The sequence below is a fragment of the Conger conger genome, chromosome 6 (genome assembly GCF_963514075.1).
Source record: "Conger conger chromosome 6, fConCon1.1, whole genome shotgun sequence".
NCBI lineage: Eukaryota > Metazoa > Chordata > Actinopteri > Anguilliformes > Congridae > Conger > Conger conger.
Genome location: NC_083765.1, coordinates 37,124,645 through 37,147,944, shown reverse-complemented (window position 1 = coordinate 37,147,944; position 23,300 = coordinate 37,124,645). Strand labels below are relative to the sequence as shown.

Genomic DNA, 23,300 nt, shown 5'->3' with positions numbered 1-23,300 from the left:
TTGAACATCCAGTTGCAAATCGGGGGCGGACTGACTGACGTAAGCACAAAACTAGGCAAGGGAACTACACTCAGTGACCACTTTATTAGGTAGACCAGTACTTTATTCAGTTGATATCTATGTTTGAATAATAATAATAATAATAATAATAATAATAATAATACACTGTATTTCATCCATAAAATGTAGGTAAAAGTGCTTTACATTAAGCCAATTACAAAGACAACACATGATCACAGGAATAATATAATAAACACTGTGATTGTGGGAATATACAGTACTGTGCAGAAGTCTTAGGCACCCTAGACTTTATTATATATATATATATATATATATATATATATATAGATATATATATATATGTTTTTCTTTGTGTGTTAGTATAAAATAACACATTTGAGATTTCCAAATATTCATTTTCCAAAGGATTTCATTCATTCATCCATTATCTTAACCCGCTTATCCTGAACAGGGTCTCAGGGGGGCTGGAGTCTATCCCAGCATACATTGGGCGAAAGACAGGAATACACCCTGGACAGGTCGCCAGTCCATCGTAGGGCGCACACACACCATTCACTCACACACTCATGCCTATGGGCAATTTAGACTCTCCAATCAGCCTAACCTGCATGTCTTTGGACTGTGGGAGGAAACCGGAGTACCCGGAGGAAACCCACGCAAACACGGGGAGCACATGCAAACTCCGCACAGAGAGGCCCCGGCCAACGGGGATTCGAACCCAGGACCTCCTTGCTGTGAGGCGGCAGTGCTACCCACTGCACCATCCGTGCCGCCTACATAGGGAAGAGCAACAGTAAATACATCTGTACAAATTATGCTGCCAATAAATGAAGCTGTGGCCCTTCGCAGTTCTTTGGCTTCTGAAGTTGAGTACCCCTGATGCGGAAATAAAAAATTTAAAAAAGCTACAGAGCTGCAGTTCTGTCAGTGAAAATGCCTGGTTAATGAGAGGAGGAGAATGGTCAGACTGCTCCAAGATGACAGGACGATGACAGTAACTCAAATAAGCAATAACAGTGGCATGTGGAAGAGCATCTCTGAACATCTCTCCAAACACATATCAAACCTTGAACCGAATGGGCTACAGCAGCAGAAGACTAATAAATAAAAAATAAGTGTATAAGTGTATAATAAAGTGGTCAGATAGTGTATAAATGGGCGGGCATTATGCGCTCATGTGCAAAACTGTGCAAGGGAACTATAAGTGGGAGGGGAGTTTTTTCATGGAGGAAAGAGGATATGAGGGGGAAGGCTCATTTGATGCACCCACAGTGTGCAGTGATAGTGGTAGGCCAGTGGTAGTGTTTCTTCGACCTACCCCCTCCAAGACCTCCACACATGCACGCAAGGATGAATGACTTCTGCAGCATTTTCAGACCTCCCGCAGTGAGGTCAATTGTCACAGAGGCAATTGGTCCCCTCCAGAAGCAACCAGCAAATCACCACCTGTGTGTGTGTATATGTGTGTTTTTGGTGTGTATGTGTGTGTGTGTGTGTGAGCGTGCGTGTGTATGTGTGTGTGTGGGTGTGTGTGCGTGCATGCGTGTGTTTGTGTGTGTGTGTGTGTGTGTGTGCATGCGCGTGTGTGTATGTATTTGTGTGTGTGTGTGTGTCTGCGCAGGTCGACAAGTAAAGAGGAGAAGACAGGAAGGCATTCATGGGCCCTGTCACTCGATAGGGCCCAAGAGAAAATCGGAACCTATCTCCTACCGACCCCCAGCGTGATCGCAATCGTAGCCACAAAAAGGCAAAGGAGAGGGGCCCTTTGTGTGCGTGGTGAGTGTGCATGCGTGTGTGTGTGTTTTTGTGTGTGTGTGTGTGTGTGTGTGTGCTTGTGCATGCATCTGTGTGTCTAGGCTTTTGTGCAGGAGAGTGTGTGAAGGACACTGACACTGTGAAAGACATGCATGCTGTAAAAAAAACATTTGGGACCCTTTCCATTTCCATTTACAGTTTAACAGCCGTGTGTTCGCACGCATATGTGTGTGTGTGTGTGTCTGACCACCGGAGTGAGAAACACTTTCCACAATCACATCACTCTCCCGTTGAACCTGGAAACCCTAATAAAGTGCAACCCCAATAAAGCGGTCGTCACAAAAGCAGGTCACGCCGCGGTTCTCTGTTAAGCCCCTTCCTCAAACCGCCCCGACCCCCAACCCCACCCCCAATGCGTCTGCGATGTTTAGCGGAATGACCACCCCCACCACTGCCCCACTCCTTGACAAAATGGCCCCATAAAACACAGTAACGATAGCAAACCGCTAAAGCAACACCAGAAGTGATCACGCAGAGGTTAACGAGCTGCCGGGGGAACAATCCGAGGTTCAATCGAGAGAGATTTCCAACTGATATCGAGAAAAGAAACCCTTCTCCATAAATGCTCTATTATTCAGTCTAGCAGAGTACAGGTAAGATAAAACAAATCAAATGGAGACAATGCCAATTGCTTTTAAACAGACGGGTATGAGAGAGAGACCAGAGAAGTGTGGGGGGTTATTCTTCCTCAAACAGACTGGCAGGGTCAGGAAGCGCAGAGGAAGGCTGTAGGGAAACAAACGACCTGGCTCGTTTCAGAAGGAGGGCTCGGGGAAACGCCATTTAGAACTTTCCGGAAGAAACATAAAGGGACCTGGGTGCAGAATGTCCGACGTAAACAGTGGTAATTAGGGTGACACGCTGCCCCTTTCCACCGCGGCACCCAAGTAACACATTAGAGAGAGTGGCGGTGTCACACGGCCAGCGATCCGTCACAGAAACGGAGGAGTGGGGGGGGCGGCGGGGGTCTCCCCTCCCCTCCGTCTTTTTATCTGCTGCAGTCTCTTACTCCCTCCTCTCTCTCTCTCTGGCGTTCCCTCGTTCCACACACATTCCTCTTCCTCTGCTGGCCTGGAGGAGGTATGAATAATTCTGCAGATTTCCTTGGCACTGGCGAGGGTGTGTGTGTGTGTGTGTGTGTGTTGCTGGGGGTGGGGGTGTTTTGGAGGAAAGAGACCCTGCTCAGTCATGCTCAATCATTAATGATCAATGAGGTTTCCTGCAGGCTGCTGGAGTTTACCTCATGTACAGCCTTACATCCCCCTCTTTCCTCACACACTCACACTCCTGTGTTCAACTCACACACACACTCACACACCACACGCTCCTGTGTTCAACTCACACACACACTCACACTCCTGTGTTCAACTCACACACACTCACACACCACACACTCCTGTAGTTACCCCACACACACTCAAATAATCCTGTTTTCACCTCACACTCATTCCTGTCTTTTCCTCACACACTCACACCCTCCTTCTTTACCTCACACACACACACACACACACACACATTCCTGTCTTTACACACAGTCTCATGACCCTCTCTTTACCTCTCACTGCTTTCTTCACAGCACACACACTCCCTGAATGGTAAACCTGATATAAAATCTCAAATAGCAGTGGACAAAGCAGCCGTGATTAGAGCAGCAGTTTCAGAGCAGTGGTCAGAGCAGCAGTGTGGAGCAGTGGTCAGAGCAGCAGAGTGGAGCAGCGGTCAGAGCAGCAGTGTGGAACAGTGGTCAGAGCAGCAGTGTGGAGCAGTGGCAGTGTGGAGCAGTGGTCAGAGCAGCAGTGTGGAGCAGTGGTCAGAGCAGCAGTGTGGAGCGGTGGTCAGAGCAGCAGTGTGGAACAGTGGTCAGAGCAGCAGTGTGGAGCAGTGGCAGTGTGGAGCAGTGGTCAGAGCAGCAGTGTGGAGCGGTGGTCAGAGCAGCAGTGTGGAACAGTGGTCAGAGCAGCAGTGTGGAGCAGTGGTCAGAGCAGCAGTGCGGAGCAGTGGTCAGAGCAGCAGTGCGGAGCAGCGGTCAGAGCAGCAGTGTGGAGCAGTGGTCAGAGCAGCAGTGTGGAGCAGTGGTCAGATCAGCAGCGTGGAGCAGTGGTCAGAGCAGCAGTGCGAAGCAGTGGTCAGAGCAGCAGTGTGGAGCAGTGGTCAGAGCAGCAGTGTGGAGCAGTGGGAGGAGCAGCAGTGCGGAGCAGTGGTCAGAGCAGCAGTGCGAAGCAGTGGTCAGAGCAGCAGTGTGGAGCAGTGGTCAGAGCAGCAGTGTGGAGCAGTGGTCAGATCAGCAGCGTGGAGCAGTGGTCAGAGCAGCAGTGCGAAGCAGTGGTCAGAGCAGCAGTGTGGAGCAGTGGTCAGAGCAGCAGTGTGGAGCAGTGGGAGGAGCAGCAGTGCGGAGCAGTGGTCAGAGCAGCAGTGTGGAGCAGTGGGAGGAGCAGCAGTGCGGAGCAGTGGTCAGAGCAGCAGTGCGAAGCAGTGGTCAGAGCAGCAGTGTGGAGCAGTGGTCAGAGCAGCAGTGTGGAGCAGTGGGAGGAGCAGCAGTGCGGAGCAGTGGTCAGAGTAGCAGAGCAGCAGTGTGGAACAGTGGTCAGAGCAGTGGAAAGAATAGCACACTGACTAAGATACTGTAAATTACAAATACTGACTGTACAGGTGCGGAGGGGGGGGGGGTGGTAAAGCACAAAAACAACAGCTCCATTTTGCACCAGTGATTTTCTCCACAACATTTGCTCTGGTGCTGCACAGACGGGAAAATCCTCTCTGCACTCCCAAGTGTCTGGATTTGAATAAATACAGGAAAGTTTAGCTGCTGTGGGGCATTCCCATGTGTAATGGTGTCCCTTCCTGTGAGTCCTCCATTCCCACGGGTCAGGGTGGGTAGGAGAGATGCAGCAGCTGTAAGCCAGCAGTTCCCCCAGCAACAGCGGCCTGCACGTGCTCACTTGCTTAAGAGGATTATTACACACAGTGACAACTGGCCTAATTTACTCCGTAAGTATTTGGACTGAGGTACAATTTCTGTTCTTTTGGCTCTGTAACCCAGCACATTGGATGTAAAAATATGAGGTTAAACTGCAGGCTGTCACCTTTACAGACATACTAAGCAGGATATTTATTTCCTTGCTTTGCTCCTGTGTTTACACACATCTTCGCCCACACTATCATTCTTGGTCATCTCATGGCAGCTTTGTAGCAAGCTCTGCTGATGACTGTGTGCCGTGATGAGCTAAAAAAAAACCATGGCCTATGATTCGTAAGACGCTATTTAACTGACGTTTCTTGTGTTTGTATTGAATTATAGTTAGTAGCTAGTGCTAGTCCCTGCTGCTAACACCAGTGGATTTCTGCATACTCACAAACTCACATCAATTCATTATCGCTTTTATTTTTGTCAAGACATCCAAAAGTCTGGGAGTCTTTTGGATTTAGGCATAAGCAGTAGTACTGTGCAGTGGGACCCAGGTAACATGGCCAGCCAGCTGACGTACAAAACTGAATTTAGCTAGCTTAAAACATGGCAGCTAATTAATGTTAGCAAACGCGGGCCAGCCACTTCATTAATAGTTGCCACCAAGGCTAATCTCTCGCAAACCCAGTTTACCACTGTAGTAACCAATCCATACATGTCTCCTAGTGGCCCCGATCCTTCTGCATTGGATCATAGAGCAGAAGTGAACACAGACAAAGGTTGCCACTGTATCATAGTATTGACTGAGCATGTTCGTTTTATAATAATTTCAAGGTGAAAAGCCTGCATAGTTAACTTCAGGATATTAACACCCATATTGGGCGTTCCATTTTGGAACTACATCCCTTTTTATACATAGTCATTGTAATTGGACAGTTGGCTTCTTAGCCATTTCTGGTTCGTCAGCTGTATTCAATCACTTCCTTCGTGCGGATTATAAGAAAGCTTTCAATATCCGTTTCTAGTCTTCATTCTAGGCTTGTGATTGCCTTTGGAGTCTGTTATTGGCACTGGTCAACATGAGGACCAGAGTTGCACCAATGAAAGTCAAGGAAGCCATTGAAAGGCTGAGAAATAAGAAAAAACAGTCAGAGGCTCAGCAAAAGGCTTACAGCACCAAGATCAACTGCTTAAATGGGCCACCTAACAGCCCCTTTTCCGCACACATCATTGAAAAAATGCATATGAAAGGTGCCACATGTAAGTATGGTTAATCCTATAATTTTGGGCTGAAAATAGAATGTAATTTATTTAAGTTATGTTAGAACTGCCCATAGGAGGTTGCCGGTCACGATGATGGTGAGATTTTGTAAGTGGGTAGTTCTTATATCACTACCACCTCCAAAAAATAAAAGTATAGTCCGACAGTTCAGTATTGGGGGTACCACAAGCAGTAGGGAGCTTCCAGCAGCCAATGGCTAAAGAAATCTTCCAATGTGCTTATGTGCCAACAAATAAGCAGCTGTTTTATGTAAGCAATTTGCATTCTTAATGTGGAACCACAGGAAAGGAGACGGCCATATTATTCATGGAATAATAAAAATTCAATGCAAGAGAAGTAAGAGTGAAGCTGGAAAAAAAAACACTGGACTTAAGCAGAAAATGAGGAATTCATTCAGCTGTGGAAAGAACATGAGGGTTTTCTTAATCTATCTGTGAACAGCGACCGAGATAAGAAAAAAGAAGCTGGGCAGCTATAGAAAAAATGTGTGACTTTGGAAAACAAATTCTATGAATGGTCCTCCAGGACAGCTATATGAACAGTAAATAGTACCCCCATGTATATTACATTAACATTCAAATGCTTATGCAAGTAGCAGAAAATAGGCAAGTGTTTATTTCCTCCTCGATGTAGTCAATGACAAAATCCAGGTTCAGAATGTAAATGACCTCCCCAGTATTTTTTTTCCAGTCATAGAGCTTTTCTACTTGTAATTAGTAATTATTCAGCCAGGAGGTAGAACTAATTAGTGAAATCAGCTGGCTGGGTTCATGGGTGGAAGAAACATATGGCGGGACTTTTACTTTCTGACCCCTGGACTTTCCACCTTCGCATTAATATATCATACCAAGCCTATCTGTGGTTACTGCCATGAGTATCTATTAACCCTTTCTGTCCCAAGCCAAATGTGGCTGCATTCAAATCAGAAGGGGCTTTGGCTTCAGTTGAGAAAATTTCGTATGGGCGAAAAACAATAGTACAGGAGTCATTTTGATTGGTTGACAAGGTATATGGTACTCTTAGAACTTAAAGGGTTAATGGCATTGTAGTGCATAATATATAGCTCTTATGAATGACTATTTTCACAAAATGTGAAATATACTACAGCTACTATGAAGGACAATTCACAGAAAGTGACTTTGTGTCCTGGAGTAACCATATGTGGTTCATAACCTTACAGGCCTGCAGGTTGCACTGAATGGTTCTGTAATTGACATAGAATAATAAGGTAATCATACAATATGAGTAAGTGTCAATAATTCCGGAGCTGACTGCACATACATGTATGCACACACATATTGCTGCCAGGACACCAGTATATGCTGTTAATCCTTGACCGTTGTTAATCGCAACACACTGATCGAGATACTACATCTATCAATTATGTCCTTACATTTGACTTAAAATTTGTTTCAGTGATTTCTGAACTTGCCAAAATGTTTGTGAAGAAAATAAATAAAAAAGCTTCTTTACATGTAATGGGAAAGAGCAAAAAGAGGGAGTGAGGGAGACAGAGAGAAAGAGAAGGCAGAGAGGGAGAGAAATATAAATGGATAAAAGCAAATGGATGGTATAGTAGATGGGACGAGGGGAGAGAAAATTCAAATGATAAAGACCAGGATATTCAGCGTTCATTTGAAGGACAACAGAGGACACTTCTCTCATAACCCAGTAATGAGTTCACTCATTAAGACTCCCCCTCCATAATACACCTCACATCAGGGAGGAGACCATTATAAAATCCTCTGAAACGAAATACACCCTACCCAACCTGCCCCCCCCCCCCCCAACCTGACTTAACTGCCTCACTGCACCTCATTATCATGTGGACTGTGGAACCCGCTCTGGCACACCAACCCTTGCTGACTCTGCACTGACTATACAGACGACTCTTGGGACCATGAGGATGAAGTGGGGGGAAGGAGGATAAGGGGGGGGGTGTTCCTGCCTTCCTTCACTGCTTCCCAAAATGAGGACAGGACTGCCACAAGAGGGGTGGAGCTACAGACGCACTCCTGCAGCCAAGGTGAAATGTGAGGCTGAGCTGAAAATGAGCTTTAGGCTGACAATGGCGTTCATGAACCATTATCAGAACAAAATGTTGTCCTGCAGTGCACGGACTGCAGAGTTTTTGCTGACAGCGGCTGTAGTCTCCAATGTCAGATCTTAAGTCCAGAGTTAATTAAAGATAAGACAGATCTGCTTGACCAAACTTGTCACGATGGAAACAGCCGTTTAATTTAACTGGTTTTTATGTGGACTATAGACTCTTTACCATGTGATTTGCTTTAGAAAATGATCGAGTCAAGGGCTCCTGCACACTGTGGTTAGGGGCCTGTGTTTCATCTCTCTAGTGTCCACTTCAGGCTGAACAGGCACCCACAAACTGCATATGAAAGCTGGATATTAAAGGGTTTCCTCTGATTCTACTCAATGCAAGCTTAGCTGTAGTCTGCAGTGTGAAAGGAAGCAACTGTTCACACCGTGTGTTTTGGAGGAGAACCTCAGATATGAACACTCTCCCTAATCAGCAATGGGGTTCACGCATGAATGCAGCAGTGCTTGCAGGTATTTAGGCATTCCATAAAATTTTTTCAGAAGTTCAATGCACTTTTGCATTTTTTTATAGATAATAAAATTGGCATAAGAAAAACTCATGGGGATATTTTTTTACGGTAGGTACTAAATTATCTATGCATGAACCATCAAAAGGTCTTTGCATCTATACTATCAGTATTTTTACACTGCCATAAACCGTATTGTTTTTATTTTCATACATTGATTATGAACTAAAAAATAAACTCTAAAATCAAAATAACCTCTAGTGTTTTATGCAATGAGTGAACATTAAGGCCCGGACACACCAAACCGACGGTCGGCCGTCGGACGTCGGTGGCGCCCTGTCGGCCGAGTCTTTCCGGTGTGTCCCGCACGCCGACACTCCGTCGGTGTGTTTTGGAGGGCTCCGACGCCGATTCAACATGTTGAATCGGCGTCGGAGCCGTCGGACGTCGGTGAGAGCTCTCATCGACGGCTCCGGGGGCTCCGACGCCGACCGTCGGTTTGGTGTGTCCGGGCCTTTAGGCTTCGATCCTTTGTCCATACAGGTATGAAATTTGTTTCAGCACAATTGTCCGACTTTCACTGCCAAAGCTGGTGTGCATGGTCAAAAAGCTAAGCTTTTTGTCTTATTGAACAAAAATACCTGGATTCAGTCAAAGTTACAACGCCATTTAGCAAACAGATGCTTATGTTTTTTGACTGGTTATTTTTGATGACTTAGCTTTGAGGTGGTGTCAGATGGCATATTTGAGATTTTGTTTACCCCAGGATGCTAACAAGATTTATAGATGTAGCCCTTGGATTTTGCTTTGCCTCCTAATCCATCGGCCTCCCTGTGCATGGGACTAAATTGCACTTCCATCAGCCACCAGGCAGGTTTACGACTGTTACAGTGGTTTTAAACTTCAAAATTATTGACCAAATGGTAGACTGTTGTATTTCTAGCTTTTATTTATTTGTTTGCAACCATCTCCTGACTTGCAAAGGTCAACAATCCTTTGCTTCATATCTTCTAACAGTTTTTCGCCTTTCTCTCTCATTTCTTTTATCCTAGGGAAACAGGAAATCATAAAAGGACAAATGATTTAGATTTCTTTCAAAAAGCTGGCATCTACTTACACACTAAAACAGGTTATATGAGCAAAACATTCCAAACCATTATCAGCTACCAAAGGGAATACTAATTTCTCAGCACTATAAACACTATTCTCCTGTTTTCACACATGTTGCAGTTTTGATTAATCATTTGAGCAAAACCGTACTCTACAAACAAATCTCTTATAGTTTTGAGGCAGCTGGGGTAAAGGTTTTGCTTATTAAACCGTTTTAAAATGAAAGGTTTTAGTGCATATTGTAAGTGATCTGCCACTTTGGTCAATATATGGTAGATGTAGATGTAGATGGCTCTACAGTTCAGATTCTACAGAGCTGTCTATCACTATCAGCCTTCAAAAACATAAAAGAGAAAAGACATCTAAAGACCGTCAGCTGTGTCATTCACTCTAATCCATACAACTATGTTGTTAACCCTTTCTACCTTGCCCCCCTTGAGGACAATTTCCAATGTACTAGTCCTATAAAAGTGTTAATATCTCAAAAACGATTTACTGCACATACATGGTGGAAGACAAGGGTTGTACCATACGGGAATAAAACAAATTTATGTCAGAGCATGCACATACAGTGTACACAATAAAATTAAAATCCCTTATGTTTTTATAGTTCAGCACTGAATATCTCATTTTCTAGGTCAAGGACCAACCCAGAACTACTTTATATTTGTGCTCAAATTTGATGTCAACTTGTGTACAAAATTTGAAAAAATTTCACGAGTTTACCCAACACTGCACGCAGATGTCCTCAAGTGTCCTCAAATCTCTCCAAATACAAAACATCTGCATATCTTTTTTTCCAGACACATGAATGATCATAAAAGCTCATTTTTCTATTACAACAGATTTCTTTACTACAAATTAATCTTCATGGTTTTATTCATATATATGAGAGTATGCATTTATAAAGCAAGCCCAAAGTATCCAAAAGCTCTCCAAAAAGGATTACTCACCCTAAATGCTTTCTAACCAAGCAGCATCACATTTACAATGGAAGTATTTCAGAACTAGGTTAACCAGAGCCCTGGTAGCCCCATTAGCCAGTAGAATTAACATTACAGGTTTACCTATAGCAAGGTGCATGTTTATGCATGTCTCCTTATTGATTCTGCTATGCAAATGCAGCTATATTCCAAAAGTGTCTGTCGCCTGAATATGACACAGAATACCTTGTTGGAAAGGGTACAAAAACCCGTACAAGAAGCTTACCATGTTTTACATTAGTCTGCTACTGAAAGGACCTAGCAATGCATTTACGCAACACCAAGAAGCAGTTCGCTTAGGTATACTCCCGACAAAAGTATAGTTCTCGAAAATGGCTTAACAGATTATGAAATAAACGTCAACGTTAGTTAGAAAATAATCGTATCTTCATAACCAGGTAGGAGTTGCTTTGATATGGAAAGTATTTTGTCCTGTTTTGGGCACAACACTATAAGGACATGTCTCTTTAAAAAGAATTGAGGATAAGAAGAAATATTTCTGGGGCCAACTTTAAGAGTGATGAAAAGAAACTGAAGAGACTTTATCTCTTCGGTGTCAGTGAAATGGGAGTCAAGGAGCTGAATGCGGAAAGGGTTTTTATATATTTACAGGAGTTAAAATGAATTAGAGAAAGCACTTTCAGCTGAGTTCTGTCAGAGAGAAAGCACAGACAGGTGAAAATTAGTTGAAGCTGGTAGTGAAATCTAATTCTGCATGTAGTGGAAGCAGGAACAATTGAGTCCTGAAGATCAGATTTAATACTGCATGGACCATATAATACAGACATACTTGTACCATATATCTAAATGATGGATTCTCTCCTTGTGATTCTCAAACTGATTCTTTAACATTCTTTTACGAATGGTCGTTCTATGTGTGTGTGTGTGTGTCCGTGTGTGTGTGAGTGTGTGTGTTCCCAGAGTAAAGAACAACAAATACTGGATAACTATTGGGAAATCTCAAGCATTGGATTACAGTATAGATTAAATCAGCATGATGTCACAACAGCAAAGAACTTACTTCCGGGTGGATAACGTTAAGGAATGTGAACAGCAGGCAGTGTTTTCCATGTCATTTAACCAAGGTAACAAAATTGTTTTATTTATATGATTTATACGATGTGGTCTAGCTAGCTAATGTAACGTTAACTTTAGCTGTCAGCACCCCCCCCCCCCCCAACCATGTAGCTAGTTATCGTGAGCTTGCGAATAACATTAACCTGAATAACCAGTGCAAATAACTAGCTAGCTATTGGAAACCCTATTACTCTAATGTTAGCACCAAAACCGGTGAAACTAATTTTACAACAGACAAGGTTGGATTTCATGTTTGTAAAGTTATCATCCCAGTGTTTCTCTACACGGCCGCCTATGAGCGTCGGGTGTTTATTAGCTAACATTAGCTGCCAACAACATTAGTAGAGGACATGAGCAATAAAATTCTGGTTCTGGTTCTGGTTTTGTTTTTTTAGTTTTCCCCCCATGTTTGACACTTTGAAACTTATGTTGGGGGTCTCTATGTCAGCTGTCACTGACTGTCAAAACAGAGACGGACTCTGTAAACGGACTGTAGGATCTGGGTTATCCTCCCTTTTAAGAATCGAAAAAAGCCAAATTCACTGTGCCTGATTACATTTGCCATCACAGTCCAAAACACAACAAGATTACTGCGTCATTAACTAGCTGTTTCTACACAGCTCCGGTTCATTCGAGTTTGAAATAACGTTACTTGTTCCGTGGCTGAGTGGCCACCCAGAAGTATCTTAGCAACCTTTGTTTACAAACATTTTCGTCTATATATGAATTTCATATATATGAGGGAACAAGCAGACAACTGCAAACCGAGGAGGGCCAGGACTGAGGGCCAGGACTGACAGCACATCCGTTTTAAAGAAGGGAATCTTGTTGCGTCACTAGCTGAATACTGCCCTATAAGGTCATGAACCACTTTTGGTACCTCCTTTCATTGTAACACTTTCTATGAATAGTCCTTCATTGGAACTCATTCATAAGCACTAAATAGCACCTACAAAGCACTACAAAGCATCCATAAATGCTTACGAACTACAAATAGGCATGTTTGTTTCACTTGGTCAGCAAGCCTTATAACTATTTGCAGTATGTTACAAAATCATTTCTGAAGGTTTGTGTACTGCTGACAGTAATGTTAACTGCTTATGAAGGACTGTTATATATAAAGTGCTACCAAACATTCTTACCGTACATTCAAGTTAGCATCACCATTCGTGTTGAAGTGAAACTATCTGCCATATAATCAATATTGGCAATAATTACTTGACTGATGCTTTGATTTTGATTTGGTGAAAATGTATTTGTCAATGATACATTCCATCAAGAAATGAAATAGGTATTGACTAAGTGTACGAAGCGGGGTTGCTTTTCTCAGAGTCACACCCTCTTTCTTTCCGAGCAATCGTACTGTTCCTAAGCATTACCAATTCCGCCCTTGCTGCTGCCAAAACTATCTCTCCCTTTCTTCTAGCCAGACAGGCGACTCCCCGGAAACCTGTCTCTGTCTCCATCTCTGATGCTTTCACTGAGGCAGAGCTAATGCTTTTAAACTGTTGTGAACTCTTCCTATTATCACCTTTCTACCTGTGTTCGATTTTTCAGTGCAAGCAATGATGAATGGACATAAGTGCCTATGTACTAAAGACACACGCAGAAACACACAGCAGGCACAATACAGCAGGAACTGAACAGTTAAAAAATCCTGACACTGGTGATTCCTGTGCCTCAGCTCCATTCCCCAGATGTGGACATGCTCGAGGCAATGACAGCCATCAAACACACAGTGCGGTTTCAGCGCACTTGATAAAATTATGCAAAATGATAAAGCTTTATAATAAGTCAGTCTTCTTCTTTATTTATGCAGTTATTATGCTTCATTCTGTGTTCGGAGATTACATTGTATTGCATTATTTTGCCGTTCTGTAGACACTGAGTCACTGAGTCAGTATTGGTGATTCAGTGCTAGGATGCATCAATGACTCATTGCTGTACCTCATGCCCCTGGTAGAGCGGTTCTGGAAGTTCTGCAACAGCTGCGGCAGGCCCAACATGGCCTCGAACATAACCGCCAGCGAGCCCAGCGCCTCCACAAACAGCTCCGAGTTGAGGAAGAGGAAGGTGACGAAGGCGGACATCACCGTGAAGGCGAAGCAGAAGATCAGATAATCCTCAAATCTGCTCCAGCGCCAGAAGTAGCGCACGTCTAGGTCTGTACGGAGAAAATAAAGAGAAGGAACGTAATTACTTACATGCAGAGACCAGACCTGGATCGAATATGTAATTGTATTGGATTCAAACACTTTTCTACTTTTTACTGAACTTGTCTGGAGTATTGAAAACTATGAAATATACTCAAAAGGCGCAAACCCTGCTTTCTGGTCCTCTTGGTTAGGTCATGAGTGTTGGAACTCAAAATAACCGGTTTATAATCAGTACTACCAGTAAGTACATAAGTAGGTCCAATATTATTTTACGAATTAGAAAGCTATTACTGTATTTGTCAGAAACATCAGTAACTATCATACCTATATCAGTCTATGAGTAACTGATATACATAAGGAATAATCCACAACATGGCTGTAACGCATGACGCGAGGGGAAGAACTACGCGATGCCAAGCAAGGTTATACGAAAATAATGCACACCCATGTGACATGTCTCGGCCAATGACTTTTTCTGCGCTAGGTGGTAGGTTATTTTTCAGTGCTGGGGTACATTCGGTGTTAGCTAGGTGTACAGGTGGAAGAGTGAAGCAGGTGTGAAGTTGAAATATAAATGCATGCACACATAAGCACACCTCCAAAACCTGGTCTGTGCACTGTAAGTACTACAAAAATAGAGCTAAAAAGACACACAGTACCTTTACAGTACTTGTCAGGATTGATGTGTATGACATCACATATGAATACTGGAGCTGTCACATGTGAAGTCATCCATGTGTGAAGACGATAATTCCCATGGTGTGACATAAACCATGTGTGTACAGAAGCAGTCACGTGTGACATTCAGGTATTCATGGGAAAAGACATCTGTCATAGAACCATGTGTGACATTAACTAGGTGTGCATTGGGGAGAAAGTCACGTACCAAGATTTTGATCGTACCAAGACGACTGCTTTGGCAGTACTGTACCGATGTGCACTTTATCGAATATCTGAGTCTAGTCTTGTCAGCGTGATAGTGTCAAGCCAGTCAGTGTGGTGCTGTCCAAGTCTATTAGTGATAGTGTAAGAGGGGCATATTCATAATTTAGTCAATAGCTGGCAATTAATTTATTGCAACACTCAACCATATCAAAAGTGACTCTGTCACTCGATAAGCCATCTTTTCCTCCTCAGACAAAAACGTTTTTTGGGATATCTCTGTGTTTTTTTGTCACATTTCAGCTGTCTGTGGCTGTGGTTTTCTTATGCGCAGATTTCGAATAAAAACAATTTGATGGCAACCCCCACTATACACTGTGAGAGAAAGAGAGAATATAACAGCAGGTGTATGAAAGTAGGGATGTAAATCTGTGTAGATGTGGCCTGTGCTGTGAGCTCTAGCACTGTCGGGCGAAGCTAGTCAAAGCCGGTCAGAGACACCATTACAAAGCCCCCGGTCCCCGATCACCGGCCTGTCCCGGTACAGATTGAAACAACAAGATGGAGGCCAGAGTAATGCCTCCCAAATACAGGAGGGTGCAGAATAGAGGAGCAGGTGGTTCCTGACTGGGAGGGGAAAATCTCACGGCGTAAGGCGTCAGGCTCCGAGCGGCAGCCGACAGGCTTTGCAGCCGACTCTCTCCTTTAAAGAACTCTCCAGGGACTCAATTTCCTACCTGTGAATACAATCGAATTGATTTTCCTCTTTATTATAGTATTCTGGCAGCTACTGCTACACCGAGCCGAACCCTCTGTCAGCCACATGAAAGCTCCTCTCCCCTGTAAATAAAACAGCAACACTGCTGACAGCAGCACCCGCAGTGTCAGAGACGGACCGCTCCGGCTGCACAAACCCAGCTTCCGTTTCCCATCGCTCTCCCGTTCCTCCCTTTTGTCTCTCCTTTTTGTTTTATTCCCCACTCTCCGCTCGCTCTCTCCCACCCTTTCCCTCCATCCGTCCCTCTCTGCCTCACTCATGAAGGTGATGCGCGGCGGTATTTTTGACCTTGGCGGAATGTTTCCCTGGACACCAGTCTGTGAAAGCCGCAGAAGGTAAGCAACAGTGTGCTGACTCCATCTAGCCACCAACGAGCCATCAGCACGATTCTGAATGATTAATGAATCGAATCATTAACGAGAACAGGAAACAAATTTTCAGAATCCATATTCTCAATTCTACTCAATCTATCTACTTCTTCATTTTTTAAAGCACATGATAGAATGATAGATGCCTTTCGATGCACATTAAATTACTTATTAAAAGGCGCCTCTCGAGTCCTTTCCATCCCTTCCGCATGGTGCAATCTCTACTCCTCCATCTCCCTCCATCTTGGCCTCTTCAACTCTCTGCCTCACTCACTCCTCCTCTCTCTGCTTTGATTCAATTCATTCCAATTCAAATGGAAACATATTGATAATGAAAATAAACAAAGCATGCAGCCAGAGCATCTATCTCATAAAGTAGACACAAAAACGGCAATAGAAAGAAACAATCATATACTGTGTATTGCTGCCAAATTAGGTTTTCATCCGCTCGCAAAAGAGGATGGTGATTGGAGTTTGAGAAGAGAACACTTTTCATATTTGTTTTTTCACTACACCCATTTTATACATAGAGGAGAGCAGGGTAAATTCTCATATGGGTAACTTGTCACACTGTTCATTTATCCAAGACAAAAGGCACAACCTAGAAAATGTAATTGCCATTTTGTGTGACTTTGTGTTCTGAGGTCAACCTCCTGTGTAAAATGTGGTCAGAATTACACTAATCTGAGGTGAGGATAGTTTTCTTATTTTGACCTTTTTTATGTACTATAACTCTTTTAGGTACGGGATGTAGCTAGATTAGCTATAAGTAGCAATAGCTTGACATGGCCAGCACCAATGGCAAAGGTTAACATAGTATAATAAATGTCCCATCTCATAATTAGTTTGTATTATCCAAATTGTGTTACCCAGGTAGCTGGAACTATGATACATTGGTCTGTCTTATTCAACTAGCCAAACTAGTCGAGCTAATCTCAATGTGTTTCATACATTTTTACAAGTAATGTACAGCGTAGCTAGCAAGCTAGTAACTGTTAGATCTAACAACAGCCATTCTACCTATTAGCTAAATGTATAGTGTTTAACCTAGCTCTAACATTAGCTATACAGACTGTCGGTTTATAGGCTGACACCCTATGCCATGACATTCTGTACAAATTAGCAAACTAGCTGATGTGGGATATTTCTCATTAACTTTAAACATGAGAGAACATACAATCTCACTAGGAGACTTAATATGCACATACCGTGTTGATGGCAGACAGTTGGCATCTCATGAAGATTTGACTGAAGAAATGTGTTTCAGACCGCAGAATTATCGTTCAACCAAGAAAAAAGAAAAATACCACTTTTTGCCAGTAAGAATGTTAAAAATCATATTTTTGTACTGAGTTGTGGAGAGAATAAAGCGTCTTTTGATTTTAACGTAGCTGTAGCCCTACATCAAGCTGACCTTGAGATATAGCCCTAATTAGCACACATGTCAGTTTTGGGCAGGTTGTCTCAGAGACTTTGATGACTTTCCCCCACTATAAATCAAACTGAGCTGCTTCTCTTTAATTTTTTCATAATATACACTGTTTTTTGATGTTTCCAGTAATTTGTTTTGCAATCTTACAAATGTCAAAATCAATTTTCATTGAATCTTCCTCAAATCAATATCTATCCTGTTCTGTTGCGTTGGGATCGTTGTATCTGTGGTTTGATTCCTTTGAAATAAACAATCAACAATTTCAGTCTGGCTCCGGTCAGTGAGTGTTAGAAATGCTTCACTAGTGATTCCCTGAGAACTGTTCAGCAGATCTTTACTTTAGTGCGTGATATACATACTTTAGTGTGTGATATACATACTTTAGTGTGTTATATACATACTTTAGTGCGTGATATACATACTTTAGTGTGTGTCGGTTTAAGTGGCATCAGAACTTTGTGTATAACAGATAATACAAAAATGTTTTTTTTATTTCCCTTAAATATTTATTTTAGGGTTTCCTCCCATTTGTAAATGGGGCGTATTTCATTTACATATAAAAATACAGAATTTTTGTCACACCGTTGTAAATTTTCCATAACTCTGTTCCAGTCCAGGTGACTGCCAGCACCCACCTCTGACAGTACTGCTCTAAGCTTGACTTCATCTGCTGTAACCCCTACTGTTATGTTCCTAAGTTCTGTCTGTTAGTTTATCATTGTTTATTATCGTTACTCATGTAATTTATTATTTTTCTTATTCATGTCTGGTGTTCTGTTTATATTCATTAGTCTTTGCACTCGTCTTGATGTCATAGTCTGAATGCTTACAAGCCCGAGTGTTTACAGTAGTTCCGGGGATCAACCTTCCTTCCAATCTTGCATTCCTTACTTCCTGCTTTCTCTCCATTTCATGTTTGTAGATAGCACTAAAATACTAATCCCAACTAACATAGAATTTGTACAGTACTAATTATACTAACACACTAATATGTTTGTCAAACTAACAAACTAACATTCACTAGTTTTGGGTATTTGTTCCCCCTGTTCTAGTCCCCCTTATTCCCGAGTCCTTGTTTCCTGAGCCCTTGCCCTTGTGGCATTCTGTCCTGGTTTTTTCCTGTTGGTTTTGTTTTGTTTCTGGATTTCCTGTTTATGACCCTTGCCTGCTTTTTGGACTCTTCTTTCGGATCAGCCTTTGTACTTTTGCGTATTTGGACTGACCTCCTTTTCCTGATCATCCTTTTGTGATTAAACCTGCAATTTTTCTGCACCCGTCCGCCTTTGGTTCCTCTGTTCCCCCCGACATAACACCTACCCTGTGGGAGCCTCCTCATGCTTGGAACATTATGCAGACTGACATACAGTACAGGACTATCACGGCCATGCATGTGAAGAAAAAAAGGTAAGCAGTAAGTACAGGCCACTGGTCCAGCATAACACAAATCGAGTAACTCCACTGACGTGAAATTAAACTACGGCATCCCACATTTGCTAAATGTACTTACATTTTTATCACAGTTTAAACCTTTCTTAATTACACAGTGCATCAAAATGCCTAGTTAAATGTGTGACAGCAACCATTAAAGGGAACTTCCACTGGCAAAGATACAAGAGCTCATTTCAACACTGAGGGCCCTGCAAGGAGAAGAGTCATATTTTCATGCGGGGGTCTCAAGGAGTGACTGAGTAGGAATTACTAGATGAGGGCAGCATACTACAGGAAGGGAGGAACTACATGACCAGAGTCTAGAATAGGATGTGTGTGGCTATCAGTAGCTAGGAAGGGAGATGAAGGGCATAGTCATAAATCTAGTTACAGTATGATATAAAATGGGGGAGGTGGTTTAAGATTATTCCATAAAGTCGTTAATTCAACGGTATAAATATTCAGGAGAGATGGATTCACTTTGCATCACTGTCTTTATTCACTCCCTTTCTGAAAGAATTACTTTTTCACATCATTTCTTATCTTCAATGCAGTCATATTCCATGCAAAAATCATGCAGTTGGTTTCATTATACACTCACTGAGCACTTTATTAGGTTGACCTGCACAGCAGCATGCTAATACAAATATTTAATCAGCCAATCATGTGGCAGCAACTAAATGCATAAAAGCATGCAGACATGGTCAAGAGGTTCAGCCGTTTTCCAGACCAAATGTCAGAATGGGGAAGAAATATGATCAACGTGACTTTGACCATGGAATTATTGTTAGAGCCAGACAGGGTAGTTTCAATATCTCAGAAACTGCTAATCTCCTGGGATTTTCACACACAACAGTCTCTAGAGTTTGCAGAGAAAGGTGCAAAAAACAAAAAAACCTCCAGTGAGCAGAAGTTCTGCAGGCAAAAACACCTTGGTAATGAGAGAGGTCAGAGGAGAATGGCCAGACTGGTCAAAGCTGACAGGAAGGTAACAGTAACACAAATAACCACACATTACAACAGTGGTATGTAGAAGAGCATCTCTGAACAAACAACGCATCTAACCTCTTAATTGGGTAGGCTACAGCAGCAGAAGACCAATAAATAAGTCTAATAAATACCAAATAAAGTGCTCACAGTGCATGTTGATGTTGTAATATTTTAGTTTTTTGAGCCCTTACTCCAGTCTGATGTTTTACTTTTACTCTTTTTTTTCCATTTCATTCTCCCTGTCTCTACATTTTACCCTCTCAATGTTTCTTCCTTTCATGGCACAATCTCTCTCTCTGTTATTCTGCCTCTCTCAAATAAAAAATGGCTTTAATAGCATGAATAAAATATTGAAGTGCCAAAGCGCATATGTAACAAAAAGAATAAATGTAATAAATGATAACAGGAGAAAGAAATATAAAAAGAAACAAAATAGACAGTAATTGACAATGAAGCATTTAGATTTGCATGGGATAAGAAAATTGTAAACTTCACCATTTAAATCACCATCACATCTCCCCCTGTGTCTCTTCCATTCTTTCACTATCATCTCACCCTCTCCATCTCTCCCCCTTCCATTCTCTCTATCTCCCACTCTCTGTCCTTCCTCTCCCATCCCCCCTATCCATCTCTCTCTGCCCTTCTTTCTCTCACGTCCCCCCTATCCCCCATCTCCCTCTCTCTCTCTCTGTCCACCCCTTTCTCTGTTCATAATAATGTTCAGTTCTTCCCCAGTGGTGGTAATTACCCTGTTTGGAGAACAGAGCTGTTGACTCTGAGCTCAGTTCAAACATGCAGACGAAAGGCAATAAAGAGAAAGGACAAGTAGTTATTCTTTTCCTTTCAGAGCTCCCTGTCTCTGAGACCTGCAGGCGAACATGAAACGTGTTCATCCCAAGCACAATGCAAGCTCAAAAGGAGCTAATTGAAATGTTTAATTGTTCTTTTCTTCCCTGGATTCAAGGCAACAATGATTCAATTTTCCTCAAAAGAAGTGGGCTCAGACATGGGCACACGCACACAAGTAAACACACACACTCACACGCACACACATTAAAGTAAAAGAGGCTCATACGCAAGGCAAACGGGAGACAGAGAACTGATCTTTAAACTGATAGTGGCCTCGAATCGGATTTTTATTGCTTTTCATGATTAACAAGCGTGCCAGTTTTACTAAACACAAGCCAAAGCAATTCCTTTTCACTGAATTGTGGTCAACTCTCTGATACGCACAACATTAACAAGAGAGAATCCCTTTTCACCTCTTTAGGATATATTTTACCCTGTGTGGTAAATTATTTAGTTATTAAAATAATAAGGAGCTCAAAGGTGAATGACTGAACAAAATAAGAAAGCAGCACACTCAGCACTGCAACACATGAGTTTAACAATTCATTTGGAAGAATCTGGCAGAAGGTACAGATTGTTTGAAGAGGATAGGAGAAGAAAAGTAAATGCAACACTGCGTCTGTTTGTGGCTACACTGAGGTATGCCACACAGCCTGAGAAATAATGAAAGGCCCATCCACACCAAGAACTGCAGCCGACAACAGGGCATAACGACAACTATAACCATAATGATGTGGGCATCCACACAGCTGAACGATTCTGTAAATAGCCTCTCGACTATGTCTTTCTCCATTTTGTGCATGATGCCCTGTAAATTCCGATGGATTCTGCTTGCCGCTCAGTGTTTTGACATTCATACAGCTGGAAAAAAATTGCTCTGAAATTGATCCCAACGATATCTTTCATCACTGTTGTTGTCATTATATTTGTGGTGTGGACACTTCCGTTTCTTAAAACAACATATTTATAGTTATAATTGTAGTTATTGTTCTTGGTGTGGATGGGCCTGAAATCATGTTTTTTTCCCCATGCACTCTCATAGTTCAAATATGTCACAAAAATCTCACAACGTCACATTACATCTGCATGCATCGCATTAGAATAGCTGATCTGAAGCCAAACACTCATCTCCACCATCCTCCTTCTAATCAGAATGATTTATCATGACCTGATCTCCGAACGATTAAAACCACTTAATTAGAAGAGAGCAAAGGCAAAGCTACAAAATGAGGCACGATTGAGTGAAAGAAGAATAAAAGAGGGAAAATAGCTGCTGGTGGATGATACTTGCAGGACTTAAATTGGACTTCCAGCTAATAGAGAAAACCAATCAAAAAGATGCCTAAGGACCACTGCTGGTTTAACCCTTTTGGAAACTCCATTGCTTTCAGTTACCAGATTGTTATGCCACCATCAGAATGTTCAGGTTTGAACAGTGACAGCAGGGTGTGCTGGTTTTTGTTTTTGCCTTATCAGCAGCAACCAATTCAGACCAATGAAACCAGGTGAAGTGAGTTAACTGTGTAACTGCTTTAATTGATCAATTAAGTGCTGGGTAACAAGCAAAGCCAGCACACCCTGCGGCTTTAACAGTAACAAGACTCGTTTTAGATTCTACATTTTCCTTTCAACAGTACCTAGTAAATATCACCAAAACAGACTTTTGGCACATCTCCAAACTACAACTACACTCCAACAAGCTGTCAACAAACTAACACTAATCCAAAACTTTGCTGTTAACCAACACAAAACCACAAGCAAACAATATAATGCTGTAGGGCCCTTCAACATAAATACACAGTGTATTTGCATGTGTATGCATGTGTGTGTGTGTGTGTGTGTGTGCTTGTGTCTCTATTTCTGTGTGTTTGATCAATGTGTATGTATGTGGCTTAGGGAGATTCAGTATTACTGCATTGAAATTAGCAACAAACAAAGATCGCACAATCAGGGCAAAGACACTATATTTGAATAAATAATGAACAAGCTGTTAATGTATTATTTTAAAACCGGGATATAAAGGCTCCACGAGCTGGGAGGCCAATGGGAGACAAACTGGCATCGGGGCCGGTACAACACATCAGACCAGATGTCTCACACACAAATATTTTGTTCATAATGAAGTGTGCTTGTTGCAAAGACATCTACATTCAATTTCATGGAGGCAAAATGGCTCCCTCAATCCAAGAGCAGCAGCAGGTTGGTGGAACCGTGGTCAGCATTTGGTCCAGGGCTCATTTGGCCAGCAGATTCATGTCCCCGCTCAGCGCCCAGAGGCTGAATAATGTACGAGGGCCAGAAATAGAGACAGTTCTGTCGGAAAGCAAATCGGGGAGGTTCTGTTCTCTCCCCTTACGGGGGCACTGTTAAAAAATGATAATCACTGCATTATGTTGTACTACACAGAAAGTTGTTCCACACCTATCACACTGCAGCATACTTACACTGTACGAGATTCAGCACAGTGTACCACACTGCGTCAGACTTACACATCACATCAGTACATTGTACCACACTTTGTGCACCCTACCACTGCACTATACTTAGCACACAATAACATAAAGTACAGCACCGCAACACACTGTGCACTTCCACATAGTGTTACACTGTCATTTCATATTTGTTACAGTGAATGTCATAATTAACAAAGGAAACCTGAG

General features: G+C 42.4%; 1 protein-coding gene across 7 annotated transcripts in view; it reads right to left on the bottom strand.

The window, feature by feature from the left end:
• Positions 1-23,300, bottom strand: part of si:dkey-246g23.2 (solute carrier family 66 member 2) — a 65,753-nt gene that overhangs the window by 8,935 nt on the left and 33,518 nt on the right. For all 7 annotated transcript variants that reach the window (XM_061244671.1, XM_061244672.1, XM_061244678.1 and 4 more), the window contains exon 4: positions 13,705-13,921. In XM_061244671.1, the coding sequence (XP_061100655.1) occupies positions 13,705-13,921 (217 nt within the window). The remainder of the gene's footprint in view (positions 1-13,704; positions 13,922-23,300) is intronic.